The sequence below is a fragment of the Mirounga leonina genome, unplaced genomic scaffold (assembly GCF_011800145.1).
Source record: "Mirounga leonina isolate KUSES-001 unplaced genomic scaffold, KU_Mleo_1.0 Mir_154, whole genome shotgun sequence".
Classification (NCBI taxonomy): Eukaryota; Metazoa; Chordata; class Mammalia; order Carnivora; family Phocidae; genus Mirounga; species Mirounga leonina.
This window is the reverse complement of record NW_023270389.1, coordinates 39638028-39662862: the sequence shown is the minus strand read 5'-3', so window position 1 is coordinate 39662862 and position 24835 is coordinate 39638028. Positions and strand designations below refer to the sequence as shown.

At 36.3% G+C, this 24835-nt stretch overlaps 1 protein-coding gene across 2 annotated transcripts in view; it reads right to left on the bottom strand.

The window, feature by feature from the left end:
• The window catches only part of KCNK2 (potassium two pore domain channel subfamily K member 2), a 216144-nt gene that overhangs the window by 91537 nt on the left and 99772 nt on the right, over positions 1-24835 (bottom strand). For both annotated transcript variants that reach the window (XM_035010551.1, XM_035010552.1), the window contains exon 3: positions 16502-16619. In XM_035010551.1, the coding sequence (XP_034866442.1) occupies positions 16502-16619 (118 nt within the window). The remainder of the gene's footprint in view (positions 1-16501; positions 16620-24835) is intronic.

Here is a 24835-nt window from a genome sequence, read left to right as displayed (position 1 = left end):
AGTCCTGGGATCAAGTCCCGCATCGTGCTTCCTGCTCGGCAGGGGGTCTGCTTCTCCCTCTGACCCTCCCCCCTCTCATGTGCTCTCTCTCTCTCTCTCATTCTCTCTCTCAAATAAAATCTAAAAAAAAAAAAAAGATTCGATTCCCAAGCATTCTTCGATTTTGACAAATTAAATTTCCTTGAACTAATTTTATTTGTGCATCTCATTTTTTGTAAAGATATACTCTAGAAGATAAACCAAGGATGTGCATTTACATATTCTCCACATCAAAACAGTAAGGCCGTTGAGCCTAAATATCATACAAGGTTTTCTCACACACATGGTAAAGGTAGATGGATATACTTTGCTCGATTCAGAATTTATAAGTAAAAAGAGCGTTGAAGGGCGCATCAGGGTCCAATGCTTTTTAAGCCTATTTTCTGCCAATTACTTGTAAATTTTCCAAGGGTAACAATGGCAAAGCCCCTTTACCTAGAAAGGTGGAGTCTAGAACTAAGTCCCTAACCATTAGGAGGGAGAGAGAAAGTTATCCTCAGTTCACTCACAGTTTATGGTAAAACATATCTGTCCTACTTTTTTCAAGATAGGATGCAACACAGAGGTCAGAGGTTACAAGTGCCAACACTAGCCAGGCTCTGTGGGTTTAAAACCTCACTAATGCCATGTACTTGCTGCATGATTGAGGCGTGTTACTTAATCTCTCAGCGCCTTGGTTTGCTAAGCCCAAAATGGGTATCTTCTTCTCAGTTGACTCCCAAAGTAACATTCTGGAAGAGGCGTTTTAGGACTTATTTATACGAAGGCTCAGAAACGTTAAGTAAAACACATGAGGGCTAATCAAAAGTCACAGCCAGTGTTTACATATAGATCTGTCTGACCTCCAAGTGCTGCCCTGCAATGGAAGCAAGCTGCCTGCCCTTGGATGCAACCTACCACCCCTGCCCCACCATAGACACTCACACACGCACAAACAGATCCTCTTACCTTTTTTATATCTGTTTGAAATTCAAAGGTTTAATTTAAAGAAGATTCCAGGGGGTGGGGGGTATGGAGGGAGTATGAAAACCACTGATCCATACCATGCAGCATCCTTACGTCTTAATTTCTTGCACACCCTCACTGGACCTTGAAGTGAAGCATGAACACATGCAAAAAAGAGATAATTAGGAAAAGGCCTGACCTTGCCCTAAACATGGACTCGTTTGCCCTAAATTCAGTCCATTAGAAAAGCCCAACCCTGGAAGGTAATAGGACTGTCTCAAAGATAGCTCAGAACAAAAGCTAGAAAAAAAATACTATTTCCTTGTTTCTGTAGCAATTCAGAGCCTATAGATGGAGAATGTGGGAGGATTTCCCACTCAGGAGAGGGAAGTCAACTGAAATGCACTAATTGGTGGCTAACTCTACTTCTGTTATCCTCCTACTAAGCCTACACACATTGAATTAAGGAGAAAGAACTTCTGGGCCTCCATCCCCACTCTATGTCCACCAGTTAGAAACACAGATCCAAAGTGAAAGCAAGTCATATAGAAAACTGGAAAAGAGATATCATCTTTTAGACTCCTTTAAAATTATACCTCCCACTCCTAGTCTATTTTTTCCCCACAGCTATACAATTAACATGTAACACGCCATATAATTTAGTTCCTTGTTAAATCTCTCACTAGTTTTTTGTCTGTTTGCTTGATGTATTCCAACCATCTAGACACTACTTAATAGTTGCTCAATAAATATTTGCCAAGTGAATGAATGAATACGAGGAAGAGAGCATCTCTGAAAGTGGTATACTGCAGAGCCCAGAATACGTTTAGAAACAATGATAGGAGAGAATAAAGCATTAGATCTATACATCTGGAGCCTAAAGCCACCAGAAAAAATGAATTCGCTGGGATCTAAAGGCGAAATTAAGTAAAGAAAAAGAGATGGGTAAGATAATATAATATTGAAAGAAAACTGTGCAATTGCAAAATTAAAATCTGTATTTAAGATAATTAAGGAGAACTGAAATTGTAAAAATTCTAACTATTGCTGCAGCTTACAGGACACAAAAGAATGTCCAGAATTTCAAAAAAAAATAAAGGTAGAAAGAATTTCAAAAGGTAAATAATATATAGAGAAAACTGAGAGCAAAGAACAACACAAAAATTGTCAGTGTCCCTGGAGGTGGAAAAACATAATTATTAGAATAGAATAATCAAAGATATAATTAAACAAAGGTTAAAAAAAACCTAGCAAAATAAAAGAAACCACTGCAAGATTAAAAGAAAACCTTCAATTAAAAAAAGAGACAGGGAAAAGAGGTTACTAATAAAGGAAGAAAAATCAGGCCAGTATCAAACTTCTCCTAACAGCAAATGCCAAAAGATGAACAGAACTATCTTCAGGGTTGTGATGGGGAAAAGTTGTGATTCCAGAATTTTATGTCCAACAAAATTATCTTTCACGCAAGAAAGCCATTTGCAGACATGCAAATATTTATTCCACTCATGTAGCTTCACTGAAAAATATTCTCTCTCTGACAACTTACATAAGCTAATAATTGTGAGATAAATCCTCATAGTAACTAGGTATTTATGTGGCATGCTGAGTTATTTATTTATTTATTTATTTATTTGAGAGAGAGAGAGAATGAGAGAGAGCACATGAGAGGGGGGGAGGGGAAGAGGAGAAGCAGACCCCCCGCTGAGCAGGGAGCCCAATACGGGACTCAATCCCGGGACTCCAGGATCATGACCTGAGCCGAAGGCAGTCGCTTAACCAACTGAGCCACCCAGGCGCCCTGGCATGCTGAGTTCTTTCTCTCACAGTTTGAGTGACATAGGTTGGATTATACAATTTAGATGACTGGATCATCTTCCCTGAGAATAATGAACAAAATTGTTTTTTCCCTTTTACAATGGTAAAACAGCACATTCTATAACAAGTAGCCATGACAGATGCCAAGTAGATTAAGGAATGACTTTCTGGATCTTCAAAGTTCATATTAAAAGATCCGAGCCATTGTTTTTAGTTTTTAATTTGAAAGATTAATAACCTATCCAATGACAGATATCTTATGCCAAGCAGCTCAAATTTATAATATCCATAAGGATCATGTTAAATATTTCTAAAAAATCAGTGATTATGATACCAACTATGTCAACTGTATCAAGTAAACCCACGCAGGAACATGACTATAAGGAAATGTAGTCATAGCTAGTTACTTTCCTTTTTTTATACTTTCCTGCATTTTTCTATTTTTCTATTAAACATATGTTATCATACAGGAGAAAAGATCGATCTATATCTGCAATTTGATCAATAAAATAGTCACAATCATGATTTTTTAAAAACAAGCATAACAGAAGGACTGTTAAAAAGTGGTATTGATCAAGGAAATGTGAAATCATAGACATATATATACACACACACACATATATATCCAGATACAGATATATTACCTATATATGTATATAGATATGTTATATAACATTTAAACATCCAGTGTTGCATTGTTCCTAGACAAAAAACTAATGACCATCAAAGGGGTAGAGATACAATGTATCATTAAAATGGAATACTATGCAGCTGCTAAAATAAAGCAAATCTTTAGGAAGTGATAAGAAAAAATTTTCAAGACCATTATTACGCAGAAATAGCAGAGAGCAGCTTTCACTTGTAAAATAAAGGACCGTATATGTTAATTACACACACACACCCACACACCCAAATGATGCTCAGAATAATAAGTAACAGTGGTTGACTCTGTGTAGAGGATGAGATTGGGGGTTCAGCTGCAGGCGGGACACTTAGCTGTCACTCTAGAATTTTTATACTGCTTATTTGTTTCTTGTGTGTTTGTTTAATCATGTACATGTACTCCTTATTAAAGTTTTAATTTGATTTGATTTTAAGTGAGCATACCATTAATTCCTATTTTCATGCATAATTTTGCCACACAAATGAATATTATTTCTTTTCTATACTGACATAAACAAAAACCCAATTTTTTAAATTTTATTATGTTATGTTAATCACCATACATCATTAGTTTTTGATGTAGTGTTCCATGATTCATTGTTTGCATATAACACCCAGTGCTCCATTCAATATGTGCCCTCTTTAATACCCATCACCAGGCTAAGCCATCCTCCCACCCCCTCCCCTCTAGAACCCTCAGTTTGTTTTTCAGAGTCCATCTTCTCTCATGGTTCATCTCCCCCTCCAATTCCCCCCCTTCATTCTTCCCCTCCTGCTATATTCTTCTTTTTTCTTTTTTTTTTTTAACATGTATTATTTATTTCAGAGGTACAGGTCTGTGATTCAACAGTCTTGCACAATTCACAGCGCTCCCCATAACACATACCCTCCCCAATGTCTAACACCCAGCCGCCCCATCCCTCCCACCCCCCACCACTCCAGCAACCCTCAGTTTGTTTCCTGAGATTAAGAATTCCTCACATTAGTGAGATCATATGAAACATGTCTTTCTCTGATTGACTTATTTCGCTCAGCATTAATACCCTCCAGTTCCATCCACGTCATTGCAAATGGCAAGATTTCATTCCTTTTGATGTCGGCATAATATTCCATTGTATATAAATACCACATCTTCTTTATCCATTCATCTGTCGATGGACATCTTGGCTCTTTCCATAGTTTGGCTATTGTGGACATGGCTGCTATAAACATCAAGGTGCACGTACCCCTTTAGATCCCTACATTTGTATCTCTGGGGTAAATACCCAGTAGTGCAATTGCTGGGTTGTATGTTAGCTCTATTTTCAACTACAAAAACCCTATCTTGAGTTGCCTTGATTTATATCTTTCCTAGAGTTTCTGTGAATTTTGAAAGGCAATTAGCATGGCACATCTTCTGACTTTCAGCAAACATTTATAAAAGTTAAGCAGGAAACATTGCAGAAAGACAAATAGTTTTATGAAATGTAATTATAATCAGGACTATGCTATTTTTTACTTTCAAATATTATCCATATTAAGAGTATCATTATTATAACAACCTCCTTTCTATTATCATAGATCTACAATTTCTAGCCCCTACTATATCGCCCAAAGAATACATTGGCTCCTTTTCCTGGCACTTAAATTTCATTTTCTTAAAATTATTTTCCAAAGTCTGAATTTTTGAAATGCAGAATGTCATGGATTGGGAATGGTGGCACTCTAGTTTTCTAAAATAGAACATTTATCATGTTTACAGAAAACAACTCAGAATATACTGAAGTTTGGGAGAACTGAAAATATCTGACATTATAATATCACTCAGAGCTCAGCAACAGAATAAGATTTTATTTTGAGAACTGTAGTTTCTCATGGTTTCCTTCTGAGCACAAGCCTCAGTTCTTCAAGCAATTATTTAGTGTGCTAGCATCTACATGAACATATTGCTGCTATGTTTCTGATATGGTGTTTTCCCTCAATTTTTAGTACCACAAAAATTACATTTTACAGCCTGAAAATTACAGTAGAAATTCTCTAAGCCAATGGTTTTAAACCCTTTCAAGGACTGTGGACCCCTTTAAGAATCTGATACACACTGTGGACCCTCTCTCCAGGAAGCATGATTATAAACCCTTGAAGCTTATCCACATACCTTCCAGAGGTTCACAGAACTTGAGTCACAAGGTCTATGTCAACCTTCATTGGACAGTGAGGGGAAAACCCAGCATATTCTTGAAAAATGATCAATATTTTGTACATAGTTGTTAGACATTATTAAATATACTATTCTTTGAGTTTTCATAAAATCCTATGAGGTCGCAAGCACATTTATTGTTATTCACATATTAGGAAGCCACTTAGAATATTCACATAAGGAAACAACTCAGAAAATTTCTTTGATGTAGTCAAATTCACACGGTAAATAAATATTAGAACTAAGTCTCAAATCTAGGGCTTCTCTTTACAAACTCTATCCTTTTGCCTTGCTTTACACTCTTTCCTTTAGTCCACCACTGGCAAACTTTTTCTGTAAAGGGCCAGATAGTAAATACTTTCAGCTTTGTAGGGCATATGGTCTCTGTCATAGCACAAAGCCAGCCAAAGACAATACTAAAATGAATGGGTGTGGTTGTGCTCTAATAATTACATAGCAGGTAGCAAGCTGGATTTTGTCCACAGGCCATAGTTTGCTGACCCCTGCATTATTTCGCCTCTACATCAAAAATAACTTGGTCTTTTATTTATTTATTATTATTTTTTATTTTAAAAGATTTTATTTATTTGAGAGAGAGAATGAGAGAGAGAGAGAGAGCACAAGAGGGGGGAGCGGGAGAGGGAGAAGCAGACTTCCAGCTGAGCGGGGAGCCCGATGTGGGACTCAATCCTGGGACTCCAGGATCATGACCTGAGCCGAAGGCAGTCACTTAACCAACTGAGCCACCCAGGTGCCCAATAACTCGGTCTTTTAATTTAATTTCCTGTTTTTAGTGTTTTTATTATCATGATTTTGACCTTGTTACATGATCATTACTACAATATTCTACATGCTAATGGAATCCCTAAATAGTATCACCAATAACAGCAAAATTTCCGTCTAAAAGCGAAAATGAGAATTTTATGTATCAATTTTTATTTTTATTTTGAGATAGTTTCACTGATGAAACCATTGTACAGGGAGGTGGTTTGGGAACACAATCTCCTTCAATAATACAACAGGAGTCAATATTACATGCGAAAAAAAAAAAGTCCTATTCTAGTGATGGCATTAAGGGACACAAAGTTTGGGAAAGCAAATTAAAATATAATGAATTAAATGAATTAAAATATAATAAATTTCTCATGATGTTTAGTTTGTTTGAATATCAAGTAACCTTTAAAGGAGGGGTATTCAATGAGTATATTTGCTTATGATATTAATTAGGGCTATCACCAAATATCTGGGTTCTTCTGAGCACAAGGTAGGATTGCATTTCCCCACTTAGGCTCTAAAAGTTAGTTTGGCCAATGTCAAGTGAGTGAAAACTGTGTGTGCACTGACATGAAACTTGAATAGCCAGTGTGCAGTTTCCCATGCTCTGCTCCCTCGGCCAAAGGGATCAGGAAAGGACACTAAAAGAGGAAGAGCTATCACCCTTAGTCTCTGAGCAAGGACATCAGGCAGGGCCCTCCTGTCAATCCACTCTGAATATGCAGTATGAATAAAAAATAACCTTTTATTTTGTAAAGCCACCAAGATGTGGGGATTGTTTGTGACAGAAAATAACTTAGCACATCCTAATATAAAGGCGTACATTTAAAAAAATCCTATGGAAAACAGATTTACACAAATACTAATTTTTATTATACCCAGCTAATAGTAACACCTCAAGGTTATATTATATATTATTTTGATGATCACACTTCGGATTATCTATATATCACTTAAATAACCAATCAACTCATTTCATTAAATTAACTACACGAAGTAAACTAACTACATGCACTACATGAAGTAACTAGTCAAATCTGGCACTTAGCATTGTGAGAATAACTGGTTTGAGCGAACCTTAATAAGTTATGTGAAGGCAAACATTATATGTATTATTATTAGAATGAAAATGTATGCATTCAAGGTTTAAGAAAAAATGTATTTCTCTGTTTACATTAGTAATATAAATAAATGTGCAAAAAATATTGGCTTATTTTAATAATAAAGTAATAAAAATTACTCTAATAAAATCAGCTTACTCTAAATTAATATACTGTCATTCAGGATGCAAACTATTTTCACGTACATAATCTTATTTAACTTTCCCAACAACTCTGCGAGAAATACTAGCCCCACTGACACACGAGAAAATTAAGGATAATAGAATGGTGACTGGCTCAAGAATACAACTCTAGCTAGTGGCAAAAACAAAAACCTGAACTTAGATTTTTCCGCTATTATATCTGATCTTCCTTCTACTATATCATTCCTTTAAAAAACAAGGAGAAATATTTTTATCCTCAGCTGTCCTATGTGAGTAAAGCTAAGTGAGGTATCTGCATAAATATGTTCAGCACATTATTTAGTTGTAGTAAAATGTGTATTAAGAGGTCATGCCCACATCTCTTTTTTTATTTAAAGCATAACTTCCATTATCTAGAGATGCCACTGAAATTAACTATGAAAACATGCATTCTTTGAATAAGCTACTTGGGTAGATTATGACTTATTTCATACCCCTTCTTTCCTTTTTTCTTCTCTTGACACTTGCCCTTGGAAATTTCACTTTGTTAGCATCTTCAAAGAGGGGAACCTAAGCTTAGAAGGGAGAGGTACAGCATGTCAACTAAATTTGCCCACGTATTTGTTCTTTTTGCCTTAACAATAAAGTTGAAAGGGGAAGAAGTTTAAGATTAGTAATTAGTGTGCCTTTTTGGATGAACTGTGACTTTCGATTGTTCATATAATCAATATTTCCCCCAATGGTATATTAGAACCAAGAGCTGGCTGCATGAAATTCCAATTTGAAGTTAGAATTAGTCATATCTGTAATGTACTTCATGTGCACCCAAACCACCATACTTACACATGAACTTCATCTGGCCCAGGTACTTCTTTTGTAAATATCATGCTACATTTATAGTACCACATAAACAACAAAGCTGATTGTCCAAGAGTAAGTTTGCACAAGTCTAAAAAATTTCACACACACACACACAAAGGATTGGGAAGACAACAAATATGTAGCGTAATTACTAGCTGAAAGTAGACAGGCCCAGACAAATGCTATTACATTCCTTCCTTTTTTTTTTTAAAAAAAAGATTTTATTTATTTATTTGACAGAGAGAGACACAGCGAGAGAGGGAACACAAGCAGGGGGAGTGGGAGAGGGAGAAGCAGGCTTCCTGCTGAGCAGGGAGCCCACTGCGGGGCTCGATCCCAGGACTCTGAGATCATGACCTGAGCCAAAGGCAGACACTTAACGACTGAGCCACCCAGGGGCCCCTATTATGTTCCTTCTTTATCAAATGAAATATTTGAGACAGTTACAAAAAGTCTTTTTCTGATAATCACCTCACCTAGTTTTAATCCCATTCAGAGCAATACTTGCATATTTGGTGGTCAGTCAGATGCCCTATAAAATCTATAATCTATGACAAACAGTGCTGCATGTCAATGGTTGAGAAGGGGCAGAAGATAAGAAAGAAATAGATTCTGTATTTATTCAGGGCATGAGCTTCATGGCAATAGTTTGCTTCTAATTTGGGGGTAATTTCTTGATCACATTTGATAGTGATAGCTTTCCAGAAGATTAAAAATATGTTATTGCAAACTTTTCAAAAGTATGCAGAAATATATAAGTGGTTTTTTTTTTTTTCCAGAATACAAGCAATTCCTGATTTGAACATAGCCAAGAAATGAATGGCCATTATGTTGATAATGGCCATTCAACCCCCCTCTCACTGGGCCCTCCAGTTTCTGTCAGATCTGTACTACCTTGCTGTGGGTTTTCCTACTACCAAAAGCAAACAAAAATGTTACCTCACACCTGGGAAGATTATATCCCTAATGCTGCCCAATCCCCTTCCAATCAGCACAGGATTCTGAGAACTAGGGGCTCTGAATTGAACTTGTGACTGATGTAACATACATATGCCATGAGAAAAGGTGACTATTTCATTATTGCTTTGGAGTCTATATTTATGTAATAATCCTGCTTTATTGCCTATCAAATGTAATTTTGCACTCTGCAAACTTAACTACCATTCATGTGGCATTTTCTCTGAGAAATACATGTTAACTTAGAAAATAAACTTATATGAAGATTTCAAATGGCAGGAACATATGTTAATATCCTGAGCTAGGTTTTATTTTCATTAATTTAGGTGGATGGGAAGAGAAACAGAATCAAAGACCCAAAGCAATTTCTTAACTTCAACGTCTGTATTGCAAATGCACAACACCAGAATTATGTATTTTGGAAAAATAATCATCCACTTTAACAAACTGGCATAAAGAAAAATGCAAGGATATTGCGGGGTCAGTGCTAGAAGTCACCTCCCAAGACTATTTGCCTTTTAAGCTGCCTGAAAGCAGTTTAACTTTCCTTTAAAATGGGTTTCTAGGGGCACCTGGGTGGCTTAGTCAGTTAAGCGTCTGACTCTTGATTTCAGCACAGTTTATGATCTCAGGATCATGAGATCAAGCCCGGTGTGGGGCTTTGCACTCAGTGGGGAGTTTGCTTAAGATTCTTTCTCTCTTCCTCTCCCTCTGCAACACCCCCTGCTCTAAGAAAAATAAATAAAAATAATGGTTTCCAAAATCCAATCTGCAGTTCTTTGAGAACAGCCAAGAGACTAGTGAAATGCCACAGAATTATGAGTGTACTAAATTAATAAAGTAACACCCAATACCCAAAGCTGCAATAACATCATCCCCTGGGAGAATGCTCTCTGTCAAATTCTACACCACTGCTTCAAGTCTATTCATTTCCAAGTTCAGATAGTGGTTTTATGAAATCACAACATTGAACAGAAAACACTCTTACAATTTTTCCCTCACTCTTATTTAAGTTATAGTTTCCTCCCATATCCAACAGAAATGGTAGATGCCCTGCTGAAAGCATGCATAAGGCTCCACAGTTTTCAATATACCCTCTGCCTCTCTAATATTGACTTGTCTGTTATTTGGAATTTCTTCTGACAGTTACTCTAAACCTTTAATTTTTTTTCCTTTTTTTGGTCATTGTTGTTTGTTGTTGTTCTTTTTCTAATCAATTAAGCATTATGTTAAACAAGCAAAATATGGGTTTGCAGTAAGTCTGTGACCATTGCCTTAACAACTTCAGCAATTCAATATAGGTAAAAGCAAACTGAAAGTTCTGGTGGCTGGTTCGAAATACAGGAAAAATAAACATAGACGCCACATTACTGATTTCAATCTCTACACTCAAGTAGTAGAAAACAAGAGTCCTTTGTAAATAGGAGAACTGCTACTCCAAAAAAATGTCTTCCATAAGTCTCAGCATGATGCTTTGGGATCTTACAGTTGCTAGAGACCATAGTGGTGCCCTTGTTATCTGCATTCTGACGCTCAGAGGTCATGATTGAGTGATAAGCTTGGGCAAATCCTGGCTCTGGCATTCCAATTTACTTCCCACTGGAGATAATTTCATTATATTTTAATGCCTCCAGGTAATAAAATAATCTACCATTTTATTCTTATCTTTAAACTGAACTCAGAATAGAATACAGTTGTCCATTACATCATTTTTGCCAACAGCTTGTCCTAGAGTATAAGTGATTTCTTATTAGCTTTAAAATAACTTAAGATAGAAGACACGAATAGTCCCCTTTTGGTACTATGCTCAGGGATTAGTATACTTCCATGTAAACTTTCTTTTTTTAATCATGTATCTGTCAAGGTGGCAGTGAGGAGGGTAAAAGGTGGACAGATACATGATTTACCCTCCTCACTGCCACTTCCTTAGTTCAAGGCAACATCTTCACTCATGGATTAATGGGATAACCCTCTTCATTTTTTTAAAGATTTATTTATTTTAGAGGGAGGGGAAGCAGGGGGAGGGGCAAAGGGAGAGGGAGAGAGAGAATCTTAAGCAGGCTCCCTGTTGAGTGTGAAGCCCTGTGTGGGGCTTGATCTCAAGACCCTGAGATCATGATCTGAGCTGAAATCAAGAGTCAGATGCTCAACGGACTGAGCCACCCAGGTACCTCAATGGGATCACCTTCTCACTGGTCTTGCTTCCCCTCATGCCCTCCAAATGGCAGCTGAGTCACATCTTCCCTCTCTTGTGCTTAAATTTTTCAGTGGCTTCCCACTGAATTCGGAATGTTGCCATGACTTACTGAGTCCCACACACCCTGGCTCCTCTTAATCTTGCTAACCTTGCTTCTTCTTCCAGGTCCCGCCACATGGATTCATCAGTATTCCTTGAATATGCTCACATCTATCCCACTCAGGATCTTTGCTATTGCTGGTCCTCTGTTTGAACATATCTTTGCGCTCTTCTCTACCTAGCTTACCTTTTCTCATGCTTCCAGTTTCAGCTTCCATGTCACCTGCTCAGAGAGCTCTTAAATCAGTCTTCTTTAGAACACCTCCCTCTCCCTGCTCTGGCTCCTCTATCTATTCTCTATCACCACACATGAACTTCTTGGGTAGCATTTATTTTCATCCATAATGGTCTTGTTTTGTTTGTTTGTTTGTTTTTTAATGTCCTGATTAATCGCTGGTCTCTTCAGCCCTAATGAGAGCTTCAGGAGGGAGCCCATCTACCTTGCATTCTTAGTCTGTCTGAATTAAAGAATAAACAAGCAAATGTGTGTGGGGGGGCTACTAAAATGAAGCTTCCAAATAGAACACAACGTATGAAATCTTGGCCATTTTTTAACTCTCTTCTCTTCATAGAGTAGACTAGCACTGCCGATGAGTTGCAAGCCTGCTGCTTAAATATTCATTTCAATGTTCAACTTGTATTAATCACCAAGGCCTGTTGATTCTCGCATCTAATTACTTCAACATTTTGTCTTCCTCTCTTCTTGCAACACCAACTCCAACCATCCCGGTCAACCATCCCATCCCCCTTCCATGGGTCACTGGGATGGGCTCCTAATTGCTCTCTCCACCATCAGGTCTCCACGCATCCTCTTCTTGATAGATGCATCTTTTAATGTCACTTTTAACCTGTCACTTCACTTTCCAACAACAGCAACAATAACAGCAACAACAACTAAACCCCAAACCAACCCATGTTCTATCTTATTATAGGTCTCAAAAATCACATTATATTCAACTGTATCCTTCCCAACTGAATCAGTCAATAGTATTTCCCACTACTCTTTAAACACTCAAATACTTACTTTTCTATCCCCAAAATAAACCAAGCTCATACCTCTCTTTGTATTCTTGCTCAGCCATGTCACAGACTAGGAGGCTCTTTCCCCCTCCTTCGATCTAAACCAAAACATTTTCTTCAAAGGCATAGTTCAAATCCAGCTTCTCTCATGAAACCTCCCCTCCCAGCTCCAGCCCATGTGTACTTTCCTTTTTCTCAATTCCTAAACCATTGTTTAAACCACTCTTCCATGTAACACTTGATTATACAAGACTTATCTCTGTTATCCTTCGATTATTTCCTAAGCGTACATTTTCTCTCCCCAATTGGATTCCGAGCAGGGGCTGTGTCCTTTCTACCCAGGCAGTGGCAGAAGTAGCACTGATCCAACAGGAGCCACTTACGCCGACTCACTGATTTACATGGTCCTGACGAGGAATCCCTTCAACTACAAACAACGATTCTAGATAACTTGCAATCCCCAAACAGAACATAATGTTCCTTGGTCCTAATCTCTCCCACATGAACTCCCAATGCCTACAATGTTCCCTTTCCACCTTCATTCACCTGGGAAACTCCTAATTCTCTTTCGGGTCTCAACTAGGACAACGTTTACTAAGAAAAGGAAAGCATTGTCCCTTCCTTACCCATCCGCCTATCCCAGTATCTACCTATAGTGTAGTTCCTATAGATTCCCATTAAATACTCTTAACCCATAGCATGTGGCACTCTATATTATAAATGACTATTTGTCCACTGGCCTCCCTGACTGGTCTGGGCGCGACTTAGGCTCAAGTAATTTATCTTTTATCTTGATAATAGCAGAGTGACAATGCTATATTATTTGTTGAATAAATAAAGAACAAACTAGCAAAAAAGCTGGCACTAAAATCTGTTGAAAGAGCTAAGAATAGGTATCAATTTAGTTTACGTAATTTAAAACAGGCCACAGTTCATACCATTAGAATGCTTATTTGTTATTAATTCCAGTTGTTAAGCATCTACTATGGGTCAAGCATGGGGATACAGAAAAGACTCAAACACATAAAATCCCTAACCTCATAGAACGTGTATCTTACTAGGTGAGATGGGCAGGAGTACAGTGTTTGCCCCAAGGTGGAGAGCACAGAGATGCTATCAGCAGAAAGCTTCTTTCTGCAAGGATGCTGACATTGAGACAATGCTGCCTTGGACCAAAATGGTGGCACTTTGAATGGTGTGTAGTGGTTACATTATGGATGTATTTTAAAGTCAGAGCCAACAGAACTGATTGATGGACTGAAAGTCAGGTGTGAGGGAATGAGAACAGTCAAGATTGGATTTTAGTCTGTGCAACTGTGGAATGGAATTTGTGCAGGGTTTGGAAGTGTATGATTTTGGAAAGAGTGTGTAGATATATGAAGAGAGTCTCTAAAATTAGGCCTTAAGTTTTAATAATCTATTTTGTATAACTGAACTTCCCTTGGGCATATTTCCCATGAACAATAAGAGTCCTTGTGGCTTCTTAGACAAATTGGTAACACCGAATAGACGAATCTTGGACAGCTGCAGCTAACAACGCTCCGTGAAGCATTGCCTATACCAGGCACCCCATAAAAGCCACTGCAATTTATCCTCCAAAACTGTCTCAAGTTCTTTTTTTAAATGACTAACGCAATGCAGCTAGTGCTAGGGGTTACAATTGCTGTGATTGCTAAAAACCACTTCAAAGCTCATACGATTATTATCAATATGAAGATTAATAATTATACTTTGAATTCTACTGAATGGTGATTTAGATGTCAAAGTGGACACGTATAAAAGAAGGCAAAATTTTTATCCTGCCCTAGACCATAATCTAGTCTAAGGTCAGAGGAGATGACCTTGACCTAGGAGTAAAAGGACATGGAGGAAATGTGGGTGACCTGGAATGACTTAATCCACTTAAGACTAAAGTCTGAGATAGAACAGCAAGGGATTTGGGCTGTCGGGCAGCTACCTAAACAACCGGAATAATCAGCTCCTGTGCTTAATGGCTATAATTTGGGGTAAGGCTGGTAATAATGGTTTATTTTTTTTCATGTGTGGAAGTATATGTCTGCAAAACTTACTGAATTTGGGATTCAAAAAATGAGACTGTTTACAAACACATGATGCAACCGTAAGTCAGTATAATGACTAAGTCTCTTGCAGAATAATTTAGCAGTGGTCATGATGAGTTAGAACTTGGACTTCTGAGTTTTCATGGGGCAGAAACAAACCATTCTCACTCAGTCTGTGAGGATCCCCCGCCCTTTCTAGACTCTAAGTAGTTTACACAATAAACAGTTATTTCCATAGTAGAAATGGGCCAAGACGTCTAAGCTCCAAAGTTAACCTGTTATTATGGTTAGAAATCAAGATTGCCATTCTTCCAGGTTTTCACAGCCACACAACTTTTGACCTAGCTGGTGGAAATGTAAGAGTAAATATAGTTCCCTGACCTCTTCACAAAGGCAAAAATCAACATGCTCAGGTATTTATTTCACTGGAAAGTGATCGGGCACAAAGACGCATTACAGTGGATTCAGATAATGACAGGATTCTACAAACTTTTTTCAAAGGAAAATTTTAGGCAAGAGTTCATCCATACACTGTCTGTGTCCTCTTATTTAGGAGTTTGATATAAAGCACTGATTTGAAAACCTTATCTACTCCACAATTTATCAATGGCATCACATAATAAAATGAAAACTTTTAGACTCATAATTCACACCCCAAAATCAGACACCAGGCCCATGAGGGGAAATATCATCACCAGCATATGGAGAAGGAAAGACTTCTTCCACCTAAAATTCCTTCATAACTGAGATGAGTCAGTTCCTTCCCTATCTTGAAAATTATGCTTTAAACCCATCTCCTTCCATGAAAAAAGACAGCTGTAACCCTTCCCAATCCCCACAGCATTGCAAGCGTGGTTTTCACTATGGAGTCTGTATTTCTAGCCTCTGGATATTTCTTAAGCACTGAATGACTAATTACCAGAAGAAAAGTCATGTATATATACCCATTCTGCTTCCTAGAAGACGCTAAGTGAATGCACAGTCAACCCAAAAAGAGACAGTGTTCCACTATGTGGTCCTTTTTAACATTATAACAAACAATGTGAATAGAAGGCAAACAGCAAGGGCTTAAACTTAAATTCTTCTTGTAATCCTCATATTTCAGTGTCAATTTTTTTATACATTTGCACTATTGCAAAAACAACATATTTTTTAAAATCCCTGAAGTAATCATAATAGACAAGCATATAAGAACAGGAAAAATCCGTTGAAATGTAGAGTTAAAATTTGCAAATTGAAAAAGGTGATATCAAACAAGAACTTCATGAAGAGAATGTCAAAACTGTACTCAAATCTTTTCTTTCTACACTAAAAAATCAAAGATGCAGGAAAATTTGAAACTATTTGCCCCCCAAAAATCATCATTTCAAGCCATTTCTTGACATTAATATCCATTAGTCAAATGACTCAAATGCTCTGCTCTCCAGGTTCATATGCATTTTAAATTTAAGTTAGTATTCCGGCACAATAATTAATCCATTTCCATCACTCCTTTGTTCAACTTTTAAACCCTTTTTTCAAAATCAATTTACTAAAATCTAGCTTTCTACCTTCCATAGACCAATTTGACCAACTGTAAAAGAAAAATTCAAACATGAAGTTTAGCTCACAAGCTGTACCAAAATTAAAAAACAAAATAAGTTGTCTCCTACCTATAGTTGTTATAACAGTGCCAGCAAAGAAGAAGGAACTTCCCAAATCCCAGTGACTGATTTGATTGGAGGTGTTTCCTAAAGGTATAATCCCTGCATTTATTGCTGCCACTATTTGCTGCAAGTTTAAAAAGAAATTTATCAGTACACATGAATCACATGGAGGCATCAAACAGTGTATATTTCACCCCAGTTGACGAATTAGACAAAGAGAATCAATTCTAAGGCTTGGTTTTCCATTTGAAGTATACAATATAGATTAAGGCTTTATACTAAAGAATGTAATAAGTTAAATGATAAGAAAATTGTATTGTATATCAAGTGAATGGATCTGTATGGAGCACATATTATACCAATATGCATTCATATCTCATCCATTAACATATTCAGTGCCTTATCTGAATTAACTACTAAATACAACCATGCTTTTTAGTAAGCACCACAGAGTTAAAATACCAGTTTGCAAACTTACAATTTAAATAATATATAATAGCTTCATCAAAAAGTATTTCTAAGAGTACTCATTGTTTTGAATGTTAAACATATACAGCCAAGCCAGGGTTGTGTATAACTGTAAAGCGTATTTATTAACAAGGTCCAACAAAACAGGCTAAGAAGGAAAGGCAACAGCAATTCACTATCCCACTTCAGTTAGTCCATGTATATCTAGATTCTTAGAATTTCTGCAGACTTTTTATAAATTCTATGACAATATCATAGCACCACCAAAATATCACCAAAGACCCATAGATGACAATCACTCAACAATATTCATATAGGGACACTAGGGTCTGGATGCTGCCTTAAGTAATTCAGAGAGACAGACAGGAAGATGACATTACAATCCCTTCAATCATCAGATGTTGAGCAGGGGATGGGAATATTCAGAAGCACAAAACATAGAAGAGAATATGTTAGGAGAAAATTGTGTAGTAAAAGAGGGACATACAGATTGTAGGGAAAGATGTTTCCGTGTATAGTTTTAGAAATCTTTATCATTTAATTTCCAGATTATAAAATTGGAAGGAGCGTCATTTGATAGGCAAGGAAATTAAAGACCAAGAGAGGTAAAGTGACTTGTTTAAGGTTAGTTTACTGGCAAACAGACAAAACTACACTGTGAAAATGGAGGGTACTACCCCAGGAAGTTACTGTCAGATGGAAAAGAGCATGTAATCTAGAACTGAAATGCAATATAAAATTTCATTTGTCTGATTTGTTTTACCCTATAAATGAAAACTTTAATAGTTCTGTGTCAAGTTAATTGAATAGTAATGCTTTTTAAAAAATTTTAACAACAACATTTGCTGTAAAAAATTAGGAAAATACAGAAAGGCATAACAAACATAACAAAAATTATTCATAATTCCAGAATCCAGAGATAATTACTGTTAATGTATTAAAGTATCTACTCCTGGTATTTTGTTATACTTTTTACATGGTTGGATTTATGAAATATATGAAATGTATTCTCTATTTTTATTTAATATTTTTCTATGTATAGTTTTTCTTTGTCATTACCATGTTAACTTAATCATTGCCAGATATGTACATGTATCTGTTCAGTGGGGAGCCTGCTTCTCCCTCTCCCTCTGTCTGCCGCTCTGCCTACTTGTGATCTCTCTGTGTCAAATAAATAAATAAAATCTTAAAAAAAGGGGGATCAATGCCTGGGTGGCTCAGTCGGTTGAGTGTCTGCCTTCAGCTCAGGTCATGATCTCAGAGTCCTGGGATAGAGCCCCGCGTCAGGCTCCCTGCTCAGTGGGGAGTCTGCTTCTCCCTCTCCCTCTGCCTCCTCCCTGCTTATGCTCTCTGGCTCTCACTCTCTCTGTCATGTAAATAAACAAAAACTTTAAAAAAAAATCTAAAATTTCTGGATTAATAGAAAACAGATTCGATTATATGCTTCTGCATTCAACTTACTGGAGAGCACATCACATAGCCTCTGAAAAACTCACGAGACAAGGGGAGTGGAAAAGGCAAAATCATCTTCATATTTTCAAGAAAATAGCTTTGACCTCATCAGACCTTTGAGAGGGTCTTGGGATAACATCTTGAGAACCACTGCTGTATACTGAACTTTGTTTGATATTGTTTTGTACCTGGAGAACCAAGTAAGCAAGCTTATAGCTTTACAAATAATGGTATTTTACCTCTACATCTTCCAAAAGTTATGTTTTACTACCTTTCATCCCTTATTACATTGGTATTTGCAGAGCAATGTTGAATAAAAATAAGGAAAGCAGACTTTTTTGTCTTTTGTAGCATAAAATCCTCAATGTTTTAGTATTTTATCATTAAATATACTGACTACTGGTAAGAAAATGGTATTTAATTAAATAATTATAAGAGCAAGCAAATAAAAAGGATAAATAAAACTTGAAAATCTAAAAATGTCTTTGGAAATATTTTCAGATAGCAATAAACACAAGGGAGGTACACATAAACATTGTAAGCACAGGCTCGTAATCTCTAGCTTTGCAACTCCCAGAAAAACTAATGCTGCCAGTAAAAATATCAAGGAAAGGAGGGTGTATTTAGATACATTGTAATTATATCCCAAGTATATTTTTATAGTTTTAGACATTTCTTCAACATATTCATTTATTCAAAAATATTTATCAATTGCTTATGATGCTAGGCAATGGGGAAACAACAGAGAAGTAAAAAAAAAAAGACATGGGTGACAGTTATATATATATTTAAGATTTTATTTATTTGTCAGAGAGAGAGCACAAGCAGGGAGAGTAGCAGGCAGAGGGAGAAGCAGGCTCCCCGCTGAGCAAGGAGCCTGACGCAGGACTTGACCCCAGGACCCTGGGATCATAACCTGAGCCGAAGGTAAATGCTTAACCAACTGAGCCCCCCAGGCGTCCTGGGTGACATAGTTATAAATGAGAAAAGATAAGTCATGTCTTTAGACTCTACCCCATTAAATACAATTATTTTATTGATTAGAAGCAAGGTAATTTCTTCAACAATTGACTAAAACAGCCTACATGGTCAGCACTATTATTTTAGCCAGTTCTTTTGTTGACAATGATGAGATGCAACATTACCCAGACACTTGGATAACATCCACAAATTATTTAAATGCAAAAGAAGTAAATGTAGACTTAGAAACAGCAATGTCTTATAATGTGCGGGTTTTAAATAGTTATCACAGAGCTGTGATGATTGCAACAGAGACTTGAGATGGAACTGGGAATATGTCAAGTCACTATGAGAATGAGTCTACCATGAGGCTCTTTATTTGGAATATTCTTGTGAATTTATTTTATATTTTTGTACAAGATCTTTTGGTCAATATCCACAGGAAATGGTTGCCCTTGGCAAGTATACTGATATAGGTCTAAGAGTCTTGAATTTCAACATTAATTCAGGCTATCAAAGCACTTCACAAATGCTTTCTTTAGAACTGTTTCTGTATGTGCCATATTATGTGACTAAAGTAACAATCACTTCATCAATAATAAAAATTAATTTTTCCATGAAAGGTAACTTTTGTAAACAATCGAGTCACATTGACAACTTACAAATAAGTTGAATTGTTTAGAATAAAGGAAATTTGGGTCTATGCATCTAATCCTAACACAGAATTACTTGAAGTGCTGATTAAAGAAGGACTTCCAAACTTAAAATCTACAATAGAAAGAGTGTAAGATAATCTTGTTTGGATTCACATTTAATTTTGATCTTTAGTATATAGACAATCATAGAATGTGCATTAAGAAAAGGAAGTTGAATACATGGTTCTAGTCAGGAGTATGAGTTGAAACTTCAGAAATAGAGCTCTAAGAGCTTTGTACTCATTGAGATGATAAAGGTAATTACTCATAAAAGTAATGATGAATAATCTGAGTTTCCATGACAGTGATGTCTTTAGAGCAGAAGTTCACAGAGTTCTACTGTGATTTTGTGCACTCTTGAATTCTCAGTGTCATTTGGCATTTTGGAACTATATTCAGCTTTGACACCAAACACTGGTAAGACACACTTATTTGTAATTGTATGAGACTAGCCTTGGAATGCAAGGCAATCATCGACAATCATGAAAATGTTTCCGTGAGCCCAATGCCTAGGAACAACTTTTTCATGTGTTATAAAGTACTTGACCAGCTATTATGTCATTGAAGGAAAATGTGTTGAAAATTAAATAACCCCAGGGAAGACCTGAAGAACATATTGTTTTAAAAGTAGGTTATATCATGGATCTTAAAATACAGGTGACACCAGAAGTTCTAATTTCGCTTTTTCTCCCCTTTACTCAGAGGCTCAGATGTTCACATTCATCAAAACAATACAGAATGTTCTGAATGCCTTCCACAAATTCCTCCTCTGTTCATACTGTAATCATGCTTTCATTAAAATATATTTTCATACCTATAATCTTAAAAGTAAAGTCACATTAATAATTTGAAGGTTTTAAGTGATGTAAAAATTCTAAATTACAGCTGTCAGGTATTAGTATCTGAGTTACACCAATGATGTATGCATAACTGGTCCAATGACAACTTCCTTTTTAAATTTTATTTATTTATTTAAGTAATCTCCACACCCAACATGGGGCTGGAACTCACAGAGATCAAGAGGCGCATGCTCTTCTGACTGAGCCAGCCAGGTGCCCTGGCAACTTCTTTAACTTGGTATTTAAGATTGATCTCATTTTTTTCTCATTTGGAAAAGAACACTATTTCCAATAAATTGATATAATGGCCAAGTCCAGTTATAATTACACTGACATCTGTATTATTACACACTTGCTTAAAGAAGAACGTTAAGTATTATCTTGCCAAATTTCTGTAAGAAACAATCATACACCTTTTTTTTTTTTTTGCCATTATTTCCTTGTGGGGGAATAAGTTTCATCCTGAGAGGAAGCTAGTCTTTAGGGAAAGAATCAAATCACACACTCAGAATGCCACATCTGAACACTCGAAGTATGTAAGCAAGATTATTTTAAAATACTTGAAGAATGAGAAATATATGAATAGTGAGAAAAGCAAAATAATAAATGATGTTCTCATTGCCAAAGAACTTTGTGAGAAGATATAATAGTAGGTATCATTACTATTTATTGTTATACCACAAAAATAATCATCATCCATCAATTATATGTAGTAACAGATGAATACTGTTGCCAAAGGTTATTGTTATTCATCTCATTCTTAACCTTCTGGTTATACGTCAACACCATGATCACCTAATGTTGGATGATATGAACTGCTTTGAAAGGTCCTGCTCATAAAACCAGAGATGATCTCGAAATGGCCTTTACTCTTACAGGCTCATAATTCACATACTGCCCTGGTGGAACCTAGGCAACATTGACTGGCGTATCTGAATCAATGAGTTTGTTTATCCATTTCCTGAGTGTTTTAACTTTATTGGCCATATCTGTCTGAAATGTTATTTACAGACATCATTTGTACAAGAAGCTTCTCCTCTAATGTCAGTAACATGTAGTAGTCTTAATCACTGGGGCTGCTTCTGTGACATAACAAATTAGGTTCAACAGAGAAGTAGCATTATAGAGCTTTATTATAAACTTACATACAAAGGCAGCCCATTGTACATCCTTTGTACCACTGGGGTAAATGCCCAGAGACCAAACCCATCTTCTTCACTTTTTTGTCCTTTCACACTATTCTGGAAACTAAAGTAATGACCTTGGCTTTCTTGGATGAGATAATATTTCGGTCAGAATACCACTTGGGACCATTGACAATCCAACAAGGGAGCAAACAACTTCTTGAAAACCACACTGTATTAGCACATTGCTCCACAGGACTTTTCTGGTGGCAGCTCTCGGCTAATGATAGTACTAGGTTGAACCATAGAAAATTGCCAATATCTAAGCCCTTTCTGGCCTACAAAATGACAACTTCATATTAGCATACAGAAGAATGGCACTTATGTTTTCATGAATAGTATGTAATAACATGCTAACTCTCATTTCAGTGTGACATCTATTACTTTCATCATTAAGACTAATTCCCATTAGCAGGAAACTTAATATCAATCAATTATGATCTTGCTTACAGTTCCACATGAAGAATATATACTTCTCAGATTAAATAAAACCCTATATGGCTGAGAATTCTATTCTGAGAAAACATGGAGGAACTACTGAATTCCTATTGGAAATTCAAGTAGTGTCCAACTTTTGCACATATCTGAAAAGTCAAGGGATATTATCTAATACTTAAGATGTTTATTTTGTAGAAGTAAATTTATATATTCACCATTTGATATCAAATTTCCAAATGGTGATATATATTCACCATTTGATATCAAATTGATAGGAGGCTAATATACATTCTAGCCTCCAATTTGATAAGTGAACTTGAGACACATTACATGTAACTTAGTTTTTCAGAAATTCTAGTTATATGGAGATGATACATGTTTTGTCTAGGAAAAATAGAGGAATCTATATAAATTCTAAAAAGAAGAAGAAAACCCAAAATTATATTCAACATTAAATAAACTGTTTTAAGAATTGACAAAGGTTAGGTTTTTAAAATCTAACATTGATAATCTTTTTCCCTTTAAAAAATATATTTCTGATTTCTGTGGAGAAAGGATGGAGTAGTACATTTGCATATTTTATACAGAACACAGGTGATTAAATCATTCTATATTTAGAGTCTGGTAAAGAAGCAAGTTTTCACAGTTTCTCCAGGGTATATCTTTTAAGTGAGAAAGGTAATATACAATGATGTTTTTAATCTATTGTTCTTGTTGAAAACAATTTGAATCAAAATACATTTCATGTTTTCTTTAAAAGGCTTTTCAAAATCCTTGAATTGCTTCCAAGTAATCCATTACCTACATTTAACCACACATTAATTAGAAACTTTTTATAAAGAAGCATCCTTTTATAAACAAAAAAAACTTAATTCTTTTTTTTTTTTAAGTAAGCTCTGCACTCAACATAGGGCTTGAACTCACAACCCCAAGATCGACAGTCACACGCTCTACCGACTGAACCAGGCAGGCACCCCAAAAAACTTAATTCTTATAATCTAAAAAAGTATTTCCTAAGGGAAGCTGTTTCCACACACCAGACTATAGAAAGCAGCTCTAAAAGTAAACATCTTGCTTACCTTCCCATGTCTTTCCTTATATTTAGGGATTATACCATTGCATGTCAAAGCTATTTTTATACACACTAATGAAAGGTACAGCCTCTTTTTTTTTTCTCTTTTGAAAGTGTAAATTTATTTCCTATTAGTAGAAACAGAAGCTTAAAATCCAGAGTAGGAAAGAACAGAGAGTTAAAGATGGATGTCACCCACAGAGCCCAGAGCAAGAGGCAAACTGTTTGGTTATTAGAGTTGTCTTCCCTGACTATATCCACTTTGGAAGATATTTTTAATCCTAACATGAATATACAAATTACTGGACATTTGGAAAAATAAGAATAAAAAAGATCACTCACAATAAGTCAAACAGAGAAAGACATGTATCATATGATCTCACTGATATGAGGAATTCTTAATTGCAGGAAACAAACTGAGGGTTGCTGGAGTCGGGGGTGGGGTGGGAGGGATGGGGTGACTGGGTGATAGACACTGGGGAGGGTATGTGCTCTGGTGAGCGCTGTGAATTGTGCAAGACTGTTGAATCTCAGATCTGTACCTCTGAAACAAATAATGCAATATATGTTAAGAAAAAAAAAAAGAAGAAGAAGAAGAAGGTAGCGTGAGGGGAAGAATGAAGCGGGGGAAATCGGAGGGGTAGACGAACCATGAGAGACGATGGACTCTGAAAAACAAACTGAGGGTTCTAGAGGGGAGGGGGGTGGGAGGATGGGTTAGCCTGGTGGTGGGTATTAAAGAGGGCACATTCTGCATGGAGCACTGGGTGTTATGCACTAACAATGAATCATGGAACACTACATCTAAAACTAATGATGTAATGTATGGGGATTAACATAAGAATAAAAAAAAAATCACTCACAGGCCCTAAAACAGTTTTTGCAAAATGCATATATTCCATTTTTGGTTCTGTTAATAGTTATAATCATTAAGTGTGCTTTCAACTATTTCCCTATAACATAAACATGCTCCAAGCATTTTGAAGACATTAATATCTTACTTCTTAGTCATCGATACATCACTGAGTAGTTACATGTAAAATAGTTTACATAACCAACCCTCTATTAATGAATAAATTTGTATCACTGTATCCAAGGTCAAATGACCATTTGCAAAGTTTTTATAGAGATGATTTATACATCAGACAAGGGCTGAATGTGAAACACTAAAATTCCGTTCTTCTTTGAGCCCGGTGTGAAATGCCACTGTGGTGTAGAAAGGATAAAATATG